This window comes from Oreochromis aureus, linkage group 1 (assembly GCF_013358895.1).
Source record: "Oreochromis aureus strain Israel breed Guangdong linkage group 1, ZZ_aureus, whole genome shotgun sequence".
Classification (NCBI taxonomy): Eukaryota; Metazoa; Chordata; class Actinopteri; order Cichliformes; family Cichlidae; genus Oreochromis; species Oreochromis aureus.
In genome coordinates this window covers 9,035,507-9,050,883 of record NC_052942.1, presented here as the reverse complement: position 1 = coordinate 9,050,883, position 15,377 = coordinate 9,035,507, and the positions used below count along the sequence as shown (strand labels likewise).

The window sequence follows — 15,377 nt, the reverse complement described above, 5'->3', positions numbered from 1 at the left end:
ATCTTATCAAAACTGCTCATACAAATTGAACTTTTTAGTGCTACAATAATATGTACATAAGCTACAGTTATTATAGAAAGAAGGTGGTACTGTATTGCAGCATCTCTGGCGATTCCCATCTCCTTTCGCCACACATAGTCATAGAGACAAACTGCTTCAATAACAGTGAAATGACAGAAGAAACATTCAATTACTGCATCACATTCTTAATTCAAAATGTACTTTTCTCACTACAATCAACAATTATGAGCTATAAATTTAATAGAGACAAAGTGAGACATTCAAGTTATCAAAAGTATCTGTTCTTACTTCTACAGAACAGATCTGGAGATTTTCTGATGTAGCCAGAAAGTGTTTTGACCACTTTTCCCCAAATTATGAGGAGGAAGTAGCCAGCCAAGAAGCTGAAGGTCCCTGCAGTCTAAAGATAGCTGGACAGGCTGAGGAGGTCTGGCTGTTTCAGGACTGTTGGGGGGGATCCTGTCATTCAAACTAATAGCAACCACAGAGGTTTCTGGGAAGTTTGAGAGACTCCCAATAAGAATGTCTTTTGCTGCTAGAAAGCAAGCAGAGCCACCGTTGTGCTATGTGAGTAATTTGTTTTCCTGAGGGACTCACGCTATCGAGGCTGCTTCCCTGCAGGCTTCTTAGCCAGACAGGGAGCGGCACTGCCCAATGACATGTTTAGTTTTCAAAGGCGGCATCACAGAAATGAGAGCAGCAGCTGACAAACCAAATGTTGATGTCAAAACTATCTTGAGAATATAGGAGCTTTGATGTATGACTTAGTTTTGATGCCTTAATGCTCTGCCTGAAAACCACATCATCCAGGTTGAGCATTATTTTCTGGTAAACCTCAGTCACTGCTGTATGAGTGTGCAGTCCTGCCACTATCAGAAACAACACTTCATGAAGCAACAACACAGTGTTTTACAGTGTGCTGGTTACCAAATGACATGTAAACCAAATCAAAGAGGTCATGATTTGGTAGCATTTGTATGTGTGTGTGTGTGTGTGTGTGTGTGCATGTCATCATTCTGTCTGTAAACATAATAGCCCGAAATGTTTTGAATTAAATCTGATGAAACTTTGTAGGGGTGCAGAGTGGGGTCATGTTAACGATCCATTAAAATTTGTCTTATGTCCACAAAGGTCTTCAAGGTCAACTTAATGATTTATTGGTCAAAAATGGACGAAAAAGCTTTAGAACTTTGTGAATATGATTATTACAAGTGTGCGTTTTGTTTAAAAAAAAAAATTAAATATTTAAAATACCAAGTCACATTTGACCTCTAACCTTCAGATGAATCTACTGACCTTAAATGAGAAGCCAAAGTGATAATAATCACTTTTAACACTTTTTGGCTCTTTTTAAATGTACTTTAAGATATTTAAGTACTTAGTCTTTAGTTTTTTATTTTCCCTGTTGGCAGATGTGAAATGGAAAGTGAGTAACATGTAGTGTGATATTTAGAATCCCCCCATATCATTCCTGATATGCTTTTATGCTTTCAAGACCTACAATGGCAATAACAAACATAGTTTAAATAGTTTCATACGGCATTATTATCATTTTGACCTATAGCTTAATCTGCTGACCTTAAAGGAGAGGTCAGAGATCAAATGTGACATTAAATTTTAAGTCATTAAGTATCTTTCTACATGTTGACAAAACACAACCACACTTATGAGAATCATAGTTTTTAAGTTATAAGGCTTTTTGTCAATTTTCAATAAATAAATCATTAAGTTGACCTTGATACCATGATACCATGACCCCACTACAAAATTTATGAGAAAAACTTTTCAAACTATCATGTTTACAAACTTAATGGCATTCACACACAAACAATACCAAAAATGTAACCTATCTGGTGGAGGTTATGTCAAATGGGTTTCAACAGGGCAAATAACAAAAGCCTCCAGTTCAGTGGCATCAACGTGTGTCTTGTAGAGCAGCGGTCCCCAGCCCCCGGGCCATGGGCCGATACCAGTCCGTGAGCCGTTTGGTACCAAGGCATGAGAGTTGAGGTTCGGGTGTGAAATTTATGGCTTTCAGGGTTTTTATCGTTATTTTTTTTATCGTTTTTAACGTTAACTCGGTTTCCCTGGGTCTTTTCCCGTGTTTTATGAATAAATCTTCTCTTTTTTGGTACCGGTACTGGTTTTATTTTGTTGTATTTATCCGCGACACCTTAAAGGCTGGTCCGTGAAAATATTGTCAGACATAAACCGGTCCGTTGCGCAAAAAAGGTTGGGGACCGCTGCTGTAGAGAATCACTCATCTTACAATGCTGCCAGGATGAAAGCTTTCAAAGTACGGACAGCTCCTTGTATTTTTGATGTAGCTCTAGAAGAATTTATTCATCATTAAAGCAAAAGTAACTTCTACATAGCTAGCCTAAACAAACTACCCCACGTAAATCTGACATTTTGGTGACTCTGACTTTACAGTTTACAGCCAGAAAAGTTCTGGTAGTATTAATTTTTTACATTAATGTCATGGCATAACAGTAAAGTTGGCCGAGTATTTTTCTGATGTCGGGTAAATCATTCCTACAGTTTAAATGAGTCACTGTGACAGCCTGGATTGCAGTGGAGAAGAATGGATTGGTGGAATTTGAGATGTAAGGCAGTGTTAAGACAGGTGTGCTCACATGTTGGTGTCACATTTTACACAAAGGAAAATTCAAAAGAAGGCTGGAGGGCAAAGGACCGCAGTACCTTTTTTGGCCCGCCAGGTAGGCATGTCCCAGTAGCTCTGACGTCACGCGAAAACTATGGATTGAACGTGTACAGAACGCCAAATAACTGCCACTTTGAAAATGTTTGTGACAGGAACTTTGTAGCCCTTCTGATGCACTTTAAGGTGTAAAAATAGTATTTCAGTAGGTTCCAGTACTGTTCACATACTAAGCACACAATTACTTCCACATTTGATATCAAGATGGGTTGAATGCACATGTAAAATGGAAACAGTAACTGTAGAGCAAACTGTAATTCTGGGAAAGTATCTATTAAGTCTAGACAAAGCCAAAGACAGCATTTGTACTGTATTGCACACCTTTAAAGCAAACCCTGCCAGGGAGTGCACTTGCTAGAATAATCTAGGGAGTTCATTGAGGAAACTGGCATCAGTCGGAGGTGATAGGCCATGGCTCATCCTCAGTGCTGCTCCACTGGGGAGATCAGGAGTTCAGCATCGCAGCCAGCAGGTTACCCTTCTTCAACATTCAAACACAAATCCCATTTGATGGCAAAACAAGCTTTGAAAAATCCTGTGGATCAAACTATAGCACGAAATAAACAGGCAGGAGGTGGAAGCAGGAATTTTCTATGGCAACACTTAGTTTTAAGATCATTTTAGGATCATCTGGCAGGGAAAGATGAAACCAAATTGTCAGTGGCAGTTTTACCAAGTAATTGATTGATCATTTTGTTTTGTCAATATGTCATCAGACCTGCTTTTCAAAGGTATAATTTATAGAGAATCAGATGCTATGAATTAATTTCTTAGGCTAGGAAAATTTATTTTAACACAACATACGAAAATGAAATGAACAACATTAACATTTTTTTTCCCAATAATAGAGACTGAAGTATTTAGAACTGCTAACAAGTCATGAGGTGGATAACAGTCAATGTGGGTATTGGTACAACTGTCTTAAAAAGAAATCTTCCCATTGCCTTGGGGTTTAGGCAGGGTTTTTCTATTCTACACATGACCTGTGCTTTTACTAAGGCATGGGGGACTGAAATGTTCACCTTTACATCTGTGTAAAGGAACTTTGTAAGCAAGAAATTTTAAAATATCCATAAATATGCTGACTTCTGTTAAAACGTTTAACAGAAGTCAGCATCTAAAAATCGCGGAGAGCCAATTTATCGCTCCCGTGTTCAAGTAACTGCTGATATAAATAGAATTCAGCAGTGGGCCAGGTATTTTCTGCAGCTTCCCTGCACTCACCAACATTCACAAACTTTTACCAGGAAGCCTAGCTTAACAAGGCTCTCTTCTTCCCCAGCATGTTTCTTAAAAGAGAAGAACCTGTGAGTGCTTATGAAGTGAGGCGCTGAGGGAGAGGCAGACCTGTAGAGTGACAAAAGGGCAGGCAGATGAACAGAGCAGTTGGAGGAGAATGGCTGAGCATCTTTGAGTGCACAGGTGGGAAGAGCAGTGGAGAGACCAGGCTTTGAGTTACTTCATCACAGAGCTATTGCCACTTGCTGACAATAAGAGCGTTACTGGTACCCAGAAAACTGCTGTCTAGGCAGAAATGGGATTCTTTTGTTCTATTCAGTCTAGTGGAGCAGCAATAAACCTTCTTCCCTATTCCCCAGTGCTGGGTGCAAGAAAAAAAAACAACTTTTTCTGCTTTAGCACAGGCCACCGAGAAATGCTTGCATTCAGAAGACGTTTTCACTTTGAGGATGAGGACAGCGGAGGAGGAGAGGAGGGGCGAGAGAAAGGATATTATCATATCGGGAAAGCAGAGTTAGCAGAGTCGGTGGGAGGGAGGAAAGACAGGACCGTTTGATTGTGCAAGGAGAAAGATGAAGACGGAAAGGAGAGACAGAGAGAGAGAGAGAAGGAATGTCTGATTGGATTTGGCCAAGCCATAGAGCTACAGTGGCTGTCTGTTAGGTGGCTGAATGGGAGACTTGTGTTATAATGGGAAAGAATGGGCATTGGCGGAGGGCTAATAGGGCCTTCAGAGAGGATTCAGAGGTTCAGAACAAATCCTCAGTCACAATGGAGCACAGGTCTGCACCAAGCCAGTCAAGGCTGCGCCCATCTCACCAAATTTAATTACGCTCACAGTGTGGCGGTCTCTCTCAGAAAACAACTCGTCTCAAAATAACTTCATCCTGCTGTGGCTTAGCTGGGCTAGATTTGCATCCGAATCTCTCTCTTGCAATACCTCACAATGCACAATATATGAAGAAAAATGACTGAAAGTCAGTTAAATGGTTTGATGGTGGTGGTGAAGAAATATTTATAAATATATTATGTCTGAATGTTACATAATGAGTTTCATCCAAAATTACAGGAATGAAAGTCTTGCTATGCTAATAATGTTAGCTGTATGGTAATACTATCTAACTACATAGGCATGCTTTAAAGGCATAAAGACCTGGATGGCCTCAAATTTTCTTCTTTTAAATTTGGACAAAACTGGAGTTATTGTACTTTAAGTCCCTAAAAACCTCAGAAACATGGTGTTTAACCAGACACTTTCTCTGAATGGCATTACCTCGTCTTCCTTGGAGTCATTTTTGACCAGGATATGCCCTTCAACATGCAAATAAAACAAATATGTAGGACTGCTTGTTTTCATCTGTGCAAAACTGCAAAAATTACAAAATCCTCTCTAGCATGCTGAAAAGTCACTCCATATTATTTTATCCTCATTGTGTCACTGTGTATAGTCAGATTGCAAAAATGGCTGTTGATAACCACCAAACAAATTAATATTTTTTTTTTTTTAAGTAATGTAATGTAGGCACTATTCGCATCACTGTTTGATGAACACCGAACACATTCCAGTGACCCCAAAGACTTTGATAATCCTGGTACCAGGGCAGTTATACACTAAGCCTCATCCAAAATGATTAAGGAGGAGTTAGGGAGCAGACATATGCTACAATCACAGTAAGGTATTCTGAAAAGCCTTCAGTTGACCTAATGTGCTGCATTCAGAGTGCTGACAGGGACTAGAAACAGAGCTTAACTCTCCCATATTGGCCTCTCTCTTCATTGGTTTCCATATTACATCCAGAATCAAATGTAAAATCCTTTTCCTAACATACAAGGTCTTAAATAATCAGGACCCATCTTATTTTACAGACATGATAGTATCATATCATCCTAGTAGAGCACTGTTCTCAGACTGCAGGCTTACTTGTGGTTCATAGGGTATTTAAAAGTAGAATGGGAGGCCCCTCTTCTGTGGAACCAGCTCCCAGTTTGGATTCAGGAAAAATTCACCCCCTCTACTTTTAATATTAGGCTCAAAACCTTCTTTTTTGATAAAGCTTATAGCTAGGGCTGGATCAAGGGACCCCTAAGCATCCCTTAGTTATACTGTTACATGCTTAGGCTGCTGGGGGCCTTCCCATGATGCACTGAGCACTTCCGTTCCGCTCCCATCCTTTCACTCCCCGTATGTTTATACACTTTTACTGCATGGCAATAAATTTCTCCCATAGTTCATGTTTTGTCCTGTCTCCCTATGGTCTCTTTTCTCATCTCTTTTCCCCTTAGCCCCCAACCGGCAGATAGCTGCCCCCTTCCTGGTTCTGCCGGAGCCCCCCCCCGGTCACCAGGTGCTTGCTGACAGGAAATCGTCTCATGGTTGGAGCTCTCTCTTTCAGGTACTGTACCTAAGGTGCTTTTCAATATAACACACTTTAAGCAACTGCTGTTATGACTTGGCACTGAATAAAACTGAACTGAACTGACCTGAAATTTCAAGAAATCTGTATAAAGCCTGCCTGATCTGTTTCTGTCCAGAAGCAGTATCTTTGTTACTCCGTTATAATGTGTGTTCATGGATCTCACTGTGAACAGACAATTCAAAACCCGACAAAGATATAGAGGTGATGCATAATGAAACACATCTGACTTAAAGTAGGTTTTGACTAAATCCAAACACACATCCTTAAACACAGCACTAGAAGACATGGAATAGTAAAAAAGTCATGAATAAGTTGAAATGGATGGGGAAGGAACAGAGAAAGCTAGTATAGAGATAGAGGTTTGGGATCAAAATACAGACCAACTGGCAACTTTTGATGCCGATAATAAATTATGTACTTTAGTGTTTGGGTTGGAAGACTTTGTTCTAAATCTGGTAAAACAACACATATGTGTAAATGCAGTTACAACATTATTATTATATAATTTGGTGGGACAGCCCTATCCTGAACATTTCAGAGCAATATACACTATAAGTGGCTTAGCAATTAGTATATCTAACTGGGTGTGTTTGAGTGTGGCTGAGGGCCTTTAATGCAACATTTGCTTTGTCCCAGCACTCCTCAGGGCTACATATGTTGCATAGAGCATGTCATTGTGCCTGAAGGAGGAGGCCAGTACAGTCATCTGGCCCCATTTAGCTTTGCTTGCTGTTGTTCGGCCAACCCACTGTGCAGCAATTATGCCTGAAGGTAATGTGAGAAAAAAAGTGAGAAAGAGAGACAGAAGAAGAGGGACTAAAAAGGAACTCTAAGGGTCACCTTTAAAGCACAGTAGGGGGCAGCGCATTTCTCTTCAAGTGTGGATCATATACAGTACTACGTGGTGGAAGAAATAAGTACACGGGCACTGACATACACTGCAATATACTTAGGCTGAGTACTCAAAAAAGATGTCCTGAAGAACTCACTCTTTACTTCCATGCATTAAAACTTTAAACCAAAGCTTATATCATCAGCCAATTTAAGATCATGTTGCCTATATGGAAAGGAATGCACTGAATGGATGCAATGTCTTGGGTTAACATGAATGCAACATTTAATGTTGTAATCATTAAGGACAGAACTTAAATGCCTGGACCTCACAGTTATTGAAGCAGTGTGGGATAATCTTAAGACAGAACAGAACAAAAGGCAGACAACATCCAAAGAAGAACTTTAAATATCCTTCAAGAGGCCTGGAGAACTATTCCAGACAAATCCTATTTAAGGAAATTAAAGTAAAGCTCAGCAAAGAGAGTTCAGGCAGTGTGAAAGAATAAAGGTGTAAGGACTGTACAACTTCAGTTTTCCCTTGTATACTGTATTTTCATGTATGTTTACTCATATTTTTTTTTTTAAAATCACTACATCAATGTGGGACGACTGTGGATCTTCTGGAAGAGTGGGTTGTCTACCAGTTGCAGGATGTATCCCCAGCTCAAGTCATAATTTCCCTAGGCAAGATACTGATTAGGGCTGCCACAAACGATTATTTTGTTAGTCGACTAGTCACCGATTATTTTTGCGATTATTCGACTAATCAGATCATGCATCCATTGGACGTAAAACGTACAGCTTATTTCACCAGCATGCATCTGCTCTTATATAACTATCATTAGCTTACAGCTTGAAGTGTTTAAGGTATGTGCTAACCAAAAATAAAGACGACAGTTTATTAAATTTTTATGACATTTGCAGATTGTTTCGGTGGAGTTTAATAAACTCAGCCGTCTGCTCCTTGCTATCTAAAATATAACAGGACACCGGAGTATATTCTCGAGCATCTCACACTTCTGAAAATCAGTTGTCTGCTTGACCTTTATTCAGCTGTGTAAAAACTAAAACTTTAATCTCAGCCAAACCGATTTACTCAGGAACAAATAAAATACTAAAAAAAGCCAAACAATATCATTTTTAAGTTATCTAAGTGACTTATATATCATGTTTAACCTGAGTAGTGAAAGACGGCAGTGGGTTTGAAAACGATTTGCCGGGAGTCCGGTGTTCTCAACGGCTCTAGTGAGCCTTCAACCCATTGACTGTAGAAAACATGGACGACGCGACAGCTCCCCAAAAATGAAGCCAAAACGTCTCTATCGCCCCCTGGTGTCTGGCTGCAGTATAGGTCATAAACCCCGCCTCCTCCATGTTAGCGGATGGGACTGGGGTCAGACTAAAATAAATTTATTCTCCTTAGATAATTTTTTTCAAAAGATTCTTTCTTTTGTTAGTTATATATATAATAGTTCTCATCATGCTGATTGATGTCCAAGGGGTCTCCTTTCCCATAAGTTTGATTCTAATTCCTACCGCGGTGATGTTAAATTGGGGTGAAACGTCATCATAGCAGCTTTGACTGACAGCTGCAGTCACGGAGAAACTTGCGTATCTCTGTTCGGGAATAGCAGATAGAGCGTAGGCTCGGAGAGGAGGGCCAGCGTTTACGCTACGAAAACACGACCGTTTTAACCTGACAGCCTGAGGTGCTCTTCAGTAAACTGGACTACCCGACTGAAGGACCCGAGGCCCCGCTGCACTTTTTAGGTAAGTTAAACGTGTTTGTAAGCTAATCCGTAACTACCGTCCTTAGCTAGGTCCTGAGACCTAGCTAGCTAAAATGAGCACTCGGCTGTCAGGGTTCGTTTAGCTAATCTGTGCAGGTGAATCGCCACAGCATCACCTAATAGACCTACACCTTAGTTCACAGATTCACTTTGTCTAGGGTTTATTTCTGCAATTTAACACAACCCAGGATTCAAGTCATGAATACATAATGGGCTTGGATTGATAACATTATAAATGACATGTGCTCTGTTTGGAAGCAGCCGACTCTCCTCCCCTTTCGACGCGTTGTGTGAGACTTTAAATCATCAAACTGTAAATTATAAATTTTAAATTGTTATTGATCCCTGTACCCCGAGTCCTAAAGTGTATATTTATTTTCTTACTCTTCTTATATTTATTGTTTGTTTACTTGCACTGCTGTAACTGGAGCCTCGTTGTCTCGTCTCTCTATATACTGTACTGTATATAGCGGAGATGACAAAGTTTACTTTGACTTCAGCACAGCAGCAAGCAGGCGCACCAAGGGCTCTCGCGCTCACTTTTTTGCGTAGAATTTCGAAAAAACATCAGAGATGATCATATATTTTTAAATATATGACTTACAGGACTGAATATAATATCTTTATGTAAAAGTCTGGAGCCTCTGGGGAGTATCCGAGTATTTATAACATTACACAAACCAAAGGTCTCCATCACAGTGTTCATGAAATGCTGGGTTTATCCATCTCCTGGATCGGGCCTATGGAGGAGTGCTGAAGATTTCCCTGTGAGGGAGCTGCTGGTGAAGATCATGAGTCCTGCTTGATCAATGCCATGAGCTTCAGTGTTCAGTTCAGTTTCAGTTTTATTTGTCATATGCAAGTTAGCACAGGGACAACATTGCAATGAAATGTGTTTGACGAGCAGCAGTCACTCAGCAGCATGGTACAGTAGAAGAAAATATAATAAAATAAAATAAAATAATAAAAAATAAATAGAAAAATAGTAAAGAGCAAAACATTAGAGAGACATGGTCAAAGAGAAAAGATGACTAAATATATATGTATCTATAAATATAAATATATGTACACTAGTGATTAAATAAGAAATATTTAAATATAAATATCAATAACAATAAAGTGGAGTGACCAGTGCAGATTAAACAGAGTACTTGTGAAGCTGCGGGGTAGCTTCTGAGTGCGTCCTGTGGACTGTGTTGTGTGTGTTTAAGTGTTGTGGTTGAGGTGTCGTATGGCTTGGTGGTAAAAACTGTCTTGTAGTCCGAGCAGACAGACTCCTGTAACGTCTGCCAGATGGTAACAAGGAGAAGAGCTGATGTGCTGGGTGGCTGTGGTCCTTGATGATGCTGTGTGCTTTACGGAGGCATCGCTGGAGATAAATATCCTGAATGGCAGGAAGCCTCATGCCAGTGATGTGCTCTGCTGCCTTCACCACCCTCTGTAGTGATTTACGGCTGCTGGCAGAGCAGCTTCCGTACCAAACTGTAATGCAGCTCGTCAGCAAGCTCTCAATTGCACACCTGTAGAAATTTGAGGTGATATTGGCGTTCATGCCAAACTTCCTCAGCCTCCTCAGGAAGTAAAGCCGCTGGCGAGCTTTCCTGATAGCAGTGTCTGTGTGAAGGGTCCAGGAGAAGTCCTCGGTGATGTTGACTCCAAGGAATTTGAAGCTGCTGACCCTTTCGACCTTGACACTGTTGATGTGGATGGGCTGGTGTTCCCCGACTGGTCGCTTTCCGTAGTCCACTATCATTTCTCTGGTTTTGCTGATGTTGAGAGTCAGGTTATTTTCCAGACACCACTCGTACAGTGCCATCACCTCCTCTCTATAGGCTGTCTCGTCGTTGTCTGTGATGAGGCCTATGATGGTTGTGTCATCCGCAAACTTGATGATGATGTTGGACTCATGTTTAGCAACACAGTCGTGTGTGAACAGGGAATATAGGAGGGGGCTGAGCACACAACCCTGTGGCGTACCTGTGTTTAGGATGAGTGATGAGGAGGTGTGCTTACCAACTCTCACCACCTGGGGCCTGTTTGTGAGAAAGTTTAGAATCCATCTGCAGATTGGTGTTCCCAGCCCAAGGTCGACGAGCTTCGTGGCAAGTTTTGAGGGGATGATGGTGTTAAATGCCGAGCTGTAGTCGATGAAGAGCATCCTTGCATATGTATTCCCTTTTTCCAGGTGAGTGAGGGTGGTGTGCGTTGCCAGGGCAATGGCATCCTCTGTGGCTCTGTTTGTCCGATAGGCGAACTGAAGAGGGTCCAGCGTGTCAGGGAGGGAGGAGCAGATGTGACTTTTGATCAGCTGCTCCAGGCACTTCATGATGACGGATGTCAGTGCAACAGGACGGTAGTCATTCAGACAGGAGACCACTGATTTTTTGGGAACGGGTGTTCCTGGTGTTTCTTAAATGATGCCTCTTTCAGTGGGTCAACAGAACTTCTGGCACAGGACAGCTGTGATGAAAGAAAGGGAAGAAGTTTCTCCAAACCTCTGGACCCAGAAACCCATCTTAGTCCTCATGGTTTCCCTCACTAGTTTCTCTCCAGGGTGAATGTAGCTGTTGATATAATATGGTCTCTATTATTAAATGAAAAGAACAAATTAGACTACATTACTGAAACGTTCTGCTGCCGTTTTTAAAGTCTCCATGTTACCAGGCTGTAGAGGGCTCTGAAGATTTAAACAGTTTTAGATCCATTACACTCACAGTCTTATGTTAAAATCTCAAAGGACAGCATTACATTTCTGATATTAACAGTAACTCTGGGCTTCTGTAGAGTGTGCAGGTGATCTCATCGCTGTCTAAAAATGGATTAAAAAAACATAAGAAATGCTGAATCCTTCAATAACACAGACTATTAGAGTAGCAGGTGTGTAGCAACGCTAACTAGCTAGCAACAAGCCTCCAACACAGTGCGTATGCTAGCGGCTAATCTAGCAAACGAATTAACAACAGAGTGATTTTAGAACTATAAGATGATAAGCTGTGTGTCTTTTTTTATAACAGTGACATGGTTGTATTTACCTTAATTAAACGAGTCGTCAGTCGCGGTAAACCAGCAAAAGAACTGGAGCAGCCGAGCTACGTAAAAAGTGTAGGGGGGCGTGTTTGCGGTCACGTCCAGCGGGTGTGTGGGCGGGAGCGTTACACAGTCGCTCCACCTCAAGTCACTACTGCGCAGACTCTGGCTCCAAATTTGCAAGATGCCAGCCTCCACAACCGGGTTATTTTGGCTTCATTTTTGCACAATGGGAGGAGGCGGTGTCGTGTCGTCCATCTTTTTTACAGTCAATGCTTCAACCCCGGCTAGCTATCGAGCTGGTGGGTAACAGACGTCTCCGAAAACGTCGGAGCGCTTTTGAAAATATGTTATGTCTTAATAAACTGAGCAGATATTTGAGGTTTACACAGCTACATTCTCGCCTGAAAATATGTTAAACGTTTATTTTGTGACCCAGAAAGAATAATAAGAGTGATATTAAAACTAACTAGCTGCCGCCATTGTTGAAAACTGAGCAGGGCCGCGCTATGAATTCTGGGACACAGCTTCTTCTTCTTCGGGGTTTAACGGTAGCTGGCATCCTTGTACATGCAGTGCTGCCATCTTCTGTTTCAGTCCGTTATTACACTCTTAAATCCTACTACTTATTCCTCCGTCTTTGGGATCTTACAAAGCTTCAAACGACGCGTCGACTATTAAATTAGTCGTCGACTATTCGTGACTAGTCAACTAATCATGGCAGCCCTAATACTGATCCTAAGTTTGTTTTTTTTTACCAAATATCTTGAGGATCACACATACTCTGCTTTTTTGAAAAGATTTGAACTCGGTAAATGAGACTTGCAGCAGTGCTCAAAACTAAAAAGAAAGCCACTATACAAATACCAGTTAATTTTCCTAGCAAAATATAAGGAAACGGGACACAGCTCAAGACCTTTGCATAGCGCTGTACATCTATTAAAACTTTTCAGCAACTGTATGTCTTGTTTGCCTCGTTTTAGAGGAACAGCTCTCTTCATCAGCAGAGGAGCCCTCTGCTTCACTCTTCCATTGTTTGCAATTTTGCCCTCATATTGATCCTCAGCTAGAAATTATAATCTCTACCTCGCATGCTCACTTGGATGACATGTTTTACAGAACTTTAAGGCTTTTACCTTTAGAGCACAGGAGGAAAATCATTGTCACCTGCCCTTTACAAACAACTCATAGCTTCTCAGGAGGCCACAGGGTGATCTCACTGCTGCCACTCACTGATATCTTACATCACCTTCAGGGACAAACCTTACAATCCACTGCCAGGAATTCATTAACAACTAAGAAGCCATTAGAAATATTTCCACATTTTGTCAGGAAAAATAATCAGCTTTTTCCCATATTGGTAGTTCACAGCAGCTCAATTACAAGGCCATATGTTCCACTTATAGTTTGTATATGGTTGTTTATACAGCATTGTGTGAAAGAAGGTTTTTTTTTGTTTGTTTGTTTTTTGCATTTTTCTATTTCTTTATACCTCACAGTGATCTTATGAACACTGAACACGGAACGTTATCTTTCTGCCCACAGTGTACAGGTTGAAGGGCTCCATTATTCCAAGGACTGGCCTCCCATCATGCTCTGGCTTACAGTGGTAATGCTGTAATAGTACACTGCTCTTTAATTTACTCATCAACAGACTTCTGCAACCAGCTAAGAGTAAGATGATAAATCCAGTCTAGGTTTAATTTAAAACGAGCACGCTCTGTAATCCATGGAAGAAAAGTTATACAGAAAAGCAGCCATGGGCCAAAATGAAGAGGATTACAGCCGGATTACCTGTGTTCTGACTCGTGGATGGAGAATATGACTCCTGACGTGGAGGACTTCTGCTGGATGGAGGCCAAGAAGGTAAACTCACTTTTACTCCTGAACAGCTGTACCACTTTTTCTGTGATGTGTGCCGGGGCGTGAACTGCTCTCCCAACATCTGAAGAAATAAAATGAAATGGAAAGAAATCATGAGCTTGTGTCAACTCTTTTCACAGGCGATGTGCCGTCTGCCTCCTCCGTGCACACTTGGCAAAAGCGCAAGCAACATATTAAGTGAGCTAATCACACATGGCGAAACACAAAGTAACACCTTTACACTTTGAAAATATCTCTGAAACTGCTTTGGCAGTTCTGTCTGGCAGCCTGTGTTTGGCAAAAAAAAATCTGTTGATGCCAGCAGGCTTCATCCACAGCTTCATACGCATGCTTAGACAGCAAACTTTGCATAGATGTGTGTGTGCGTCTGTCATATAAAAGCGCTTTATGTTCGTTAAAGACAGAAAGATAAAGGAGAGCCAGCAAATATCAAGATTTTCCCTTGGCATATCCACTTGCATTCGGGTAGCTTGATAGTTGGGTAGTTTGAACAAATATAACTATACTAATTTCTAATCTCAGTCTCATAGTAATTGTGATTTAAACTTATTTATGTAAGTTTAAATCATAGTCTCTTTCATCCCTAAATAACAGCTGTACCGAAGGGGAGAAAACCTAAGTGAAAAAACATGACCAGTTACAAAAAAGTCAAGAACCTAGTCAGCACGCCTTAAACTCTTCAATAGACTATTATTGCTATCGTACATCAAGGATTTCCCATGTTAGCGCTGTTAGCGTGGGGATATAGTCACTGACCTACCAACATTTTAAATATAACATTTGCAAAAAGAACTGAACTCTCTGTTTTATCATTAACGCCATGTTGGTAGATTTCAAACACTGAGTTATTTGCAGCTTTATACCGTTTGAAGAAGCAGTATATTTTATTGTATGTAAAATTACTGGAACTCTAAACAACATCGGGTTTAGAGACAATAAGCTAGTAGCAGCTACGTATAGCTTATTGTAGAATTAGCAAGTCTGAACCTGTAATCAAAATCAAAAACATCAAAATGGGACACTGACAGGAGCCAAATCATTTTTATTCAGCAGAGTTAGGCACACTGGTCTTCACACTTTAGACACTGTATTCCACCTGGAAAAGCAAACAGTGTCAAATTTTAAGAAAGCTGTTGTCTGTTCACGTCTTAGTGTCCAGCATCTGTTTTTGTCCTTGCTTGTAGTTTTTGTATTTGTTGTTTATAGAAATAAACCTAAAAGTATACGTCTAATGAGGTTCACTACAGTCAAAAGAAGATTCTTATTCTGTCTGCAGTCATTCACCTTTAGTGGCACAGCTTTGTGCCACCAAAGATAAATGACAGACCCTCTTTCTTTTTAGAACAAAACACGAAGCAGCAGCAACACAGAACAGACAGGGCATCAGTAACAACAGCAAGAAGGGGTGGGTTGCAAAGCAGCTTGTAGAAATACAATATCTGA

At 40.8% G+C, this 15,377-nt stretch overlaps 1 protein-coding gene and 1 long non-coding RNA gene across 2 annotated transcripts in view; one reads left to right on the top strand and one right to left on the bottom strand.

Annotated features, from left to right (window-relative positions):
• Positions 1-15,377, bottom strand: part of LOC116336536 (protein kinase C-binding protein NELL1) — a 285,884-nt gene that overhangs the window by 230,390 nt on the left and 40,117 nt on the right. Inside the window, exon 4 of the mRNA XM_039603744.1 lies at positions 13,845-13,995. Coding sequence (XP_039459678.1) covers positions 13,845-13,995 — 151 coding nt within the window. The remainder of the gene's footprint in view (positions 1-13,844; positions 13,996-15,377) is intronic.
• Positions 8,951-14,102, top strand: LOC120435056. Its single transcript, XR_005609499.1, has 3 exons — positions 8,951-9,003; positions 13,596-13,916; positions 14,054-14,102. It is a non-coding gene; the product is annotated as an uncharacterized LOC120435056 (long non-coding RNA).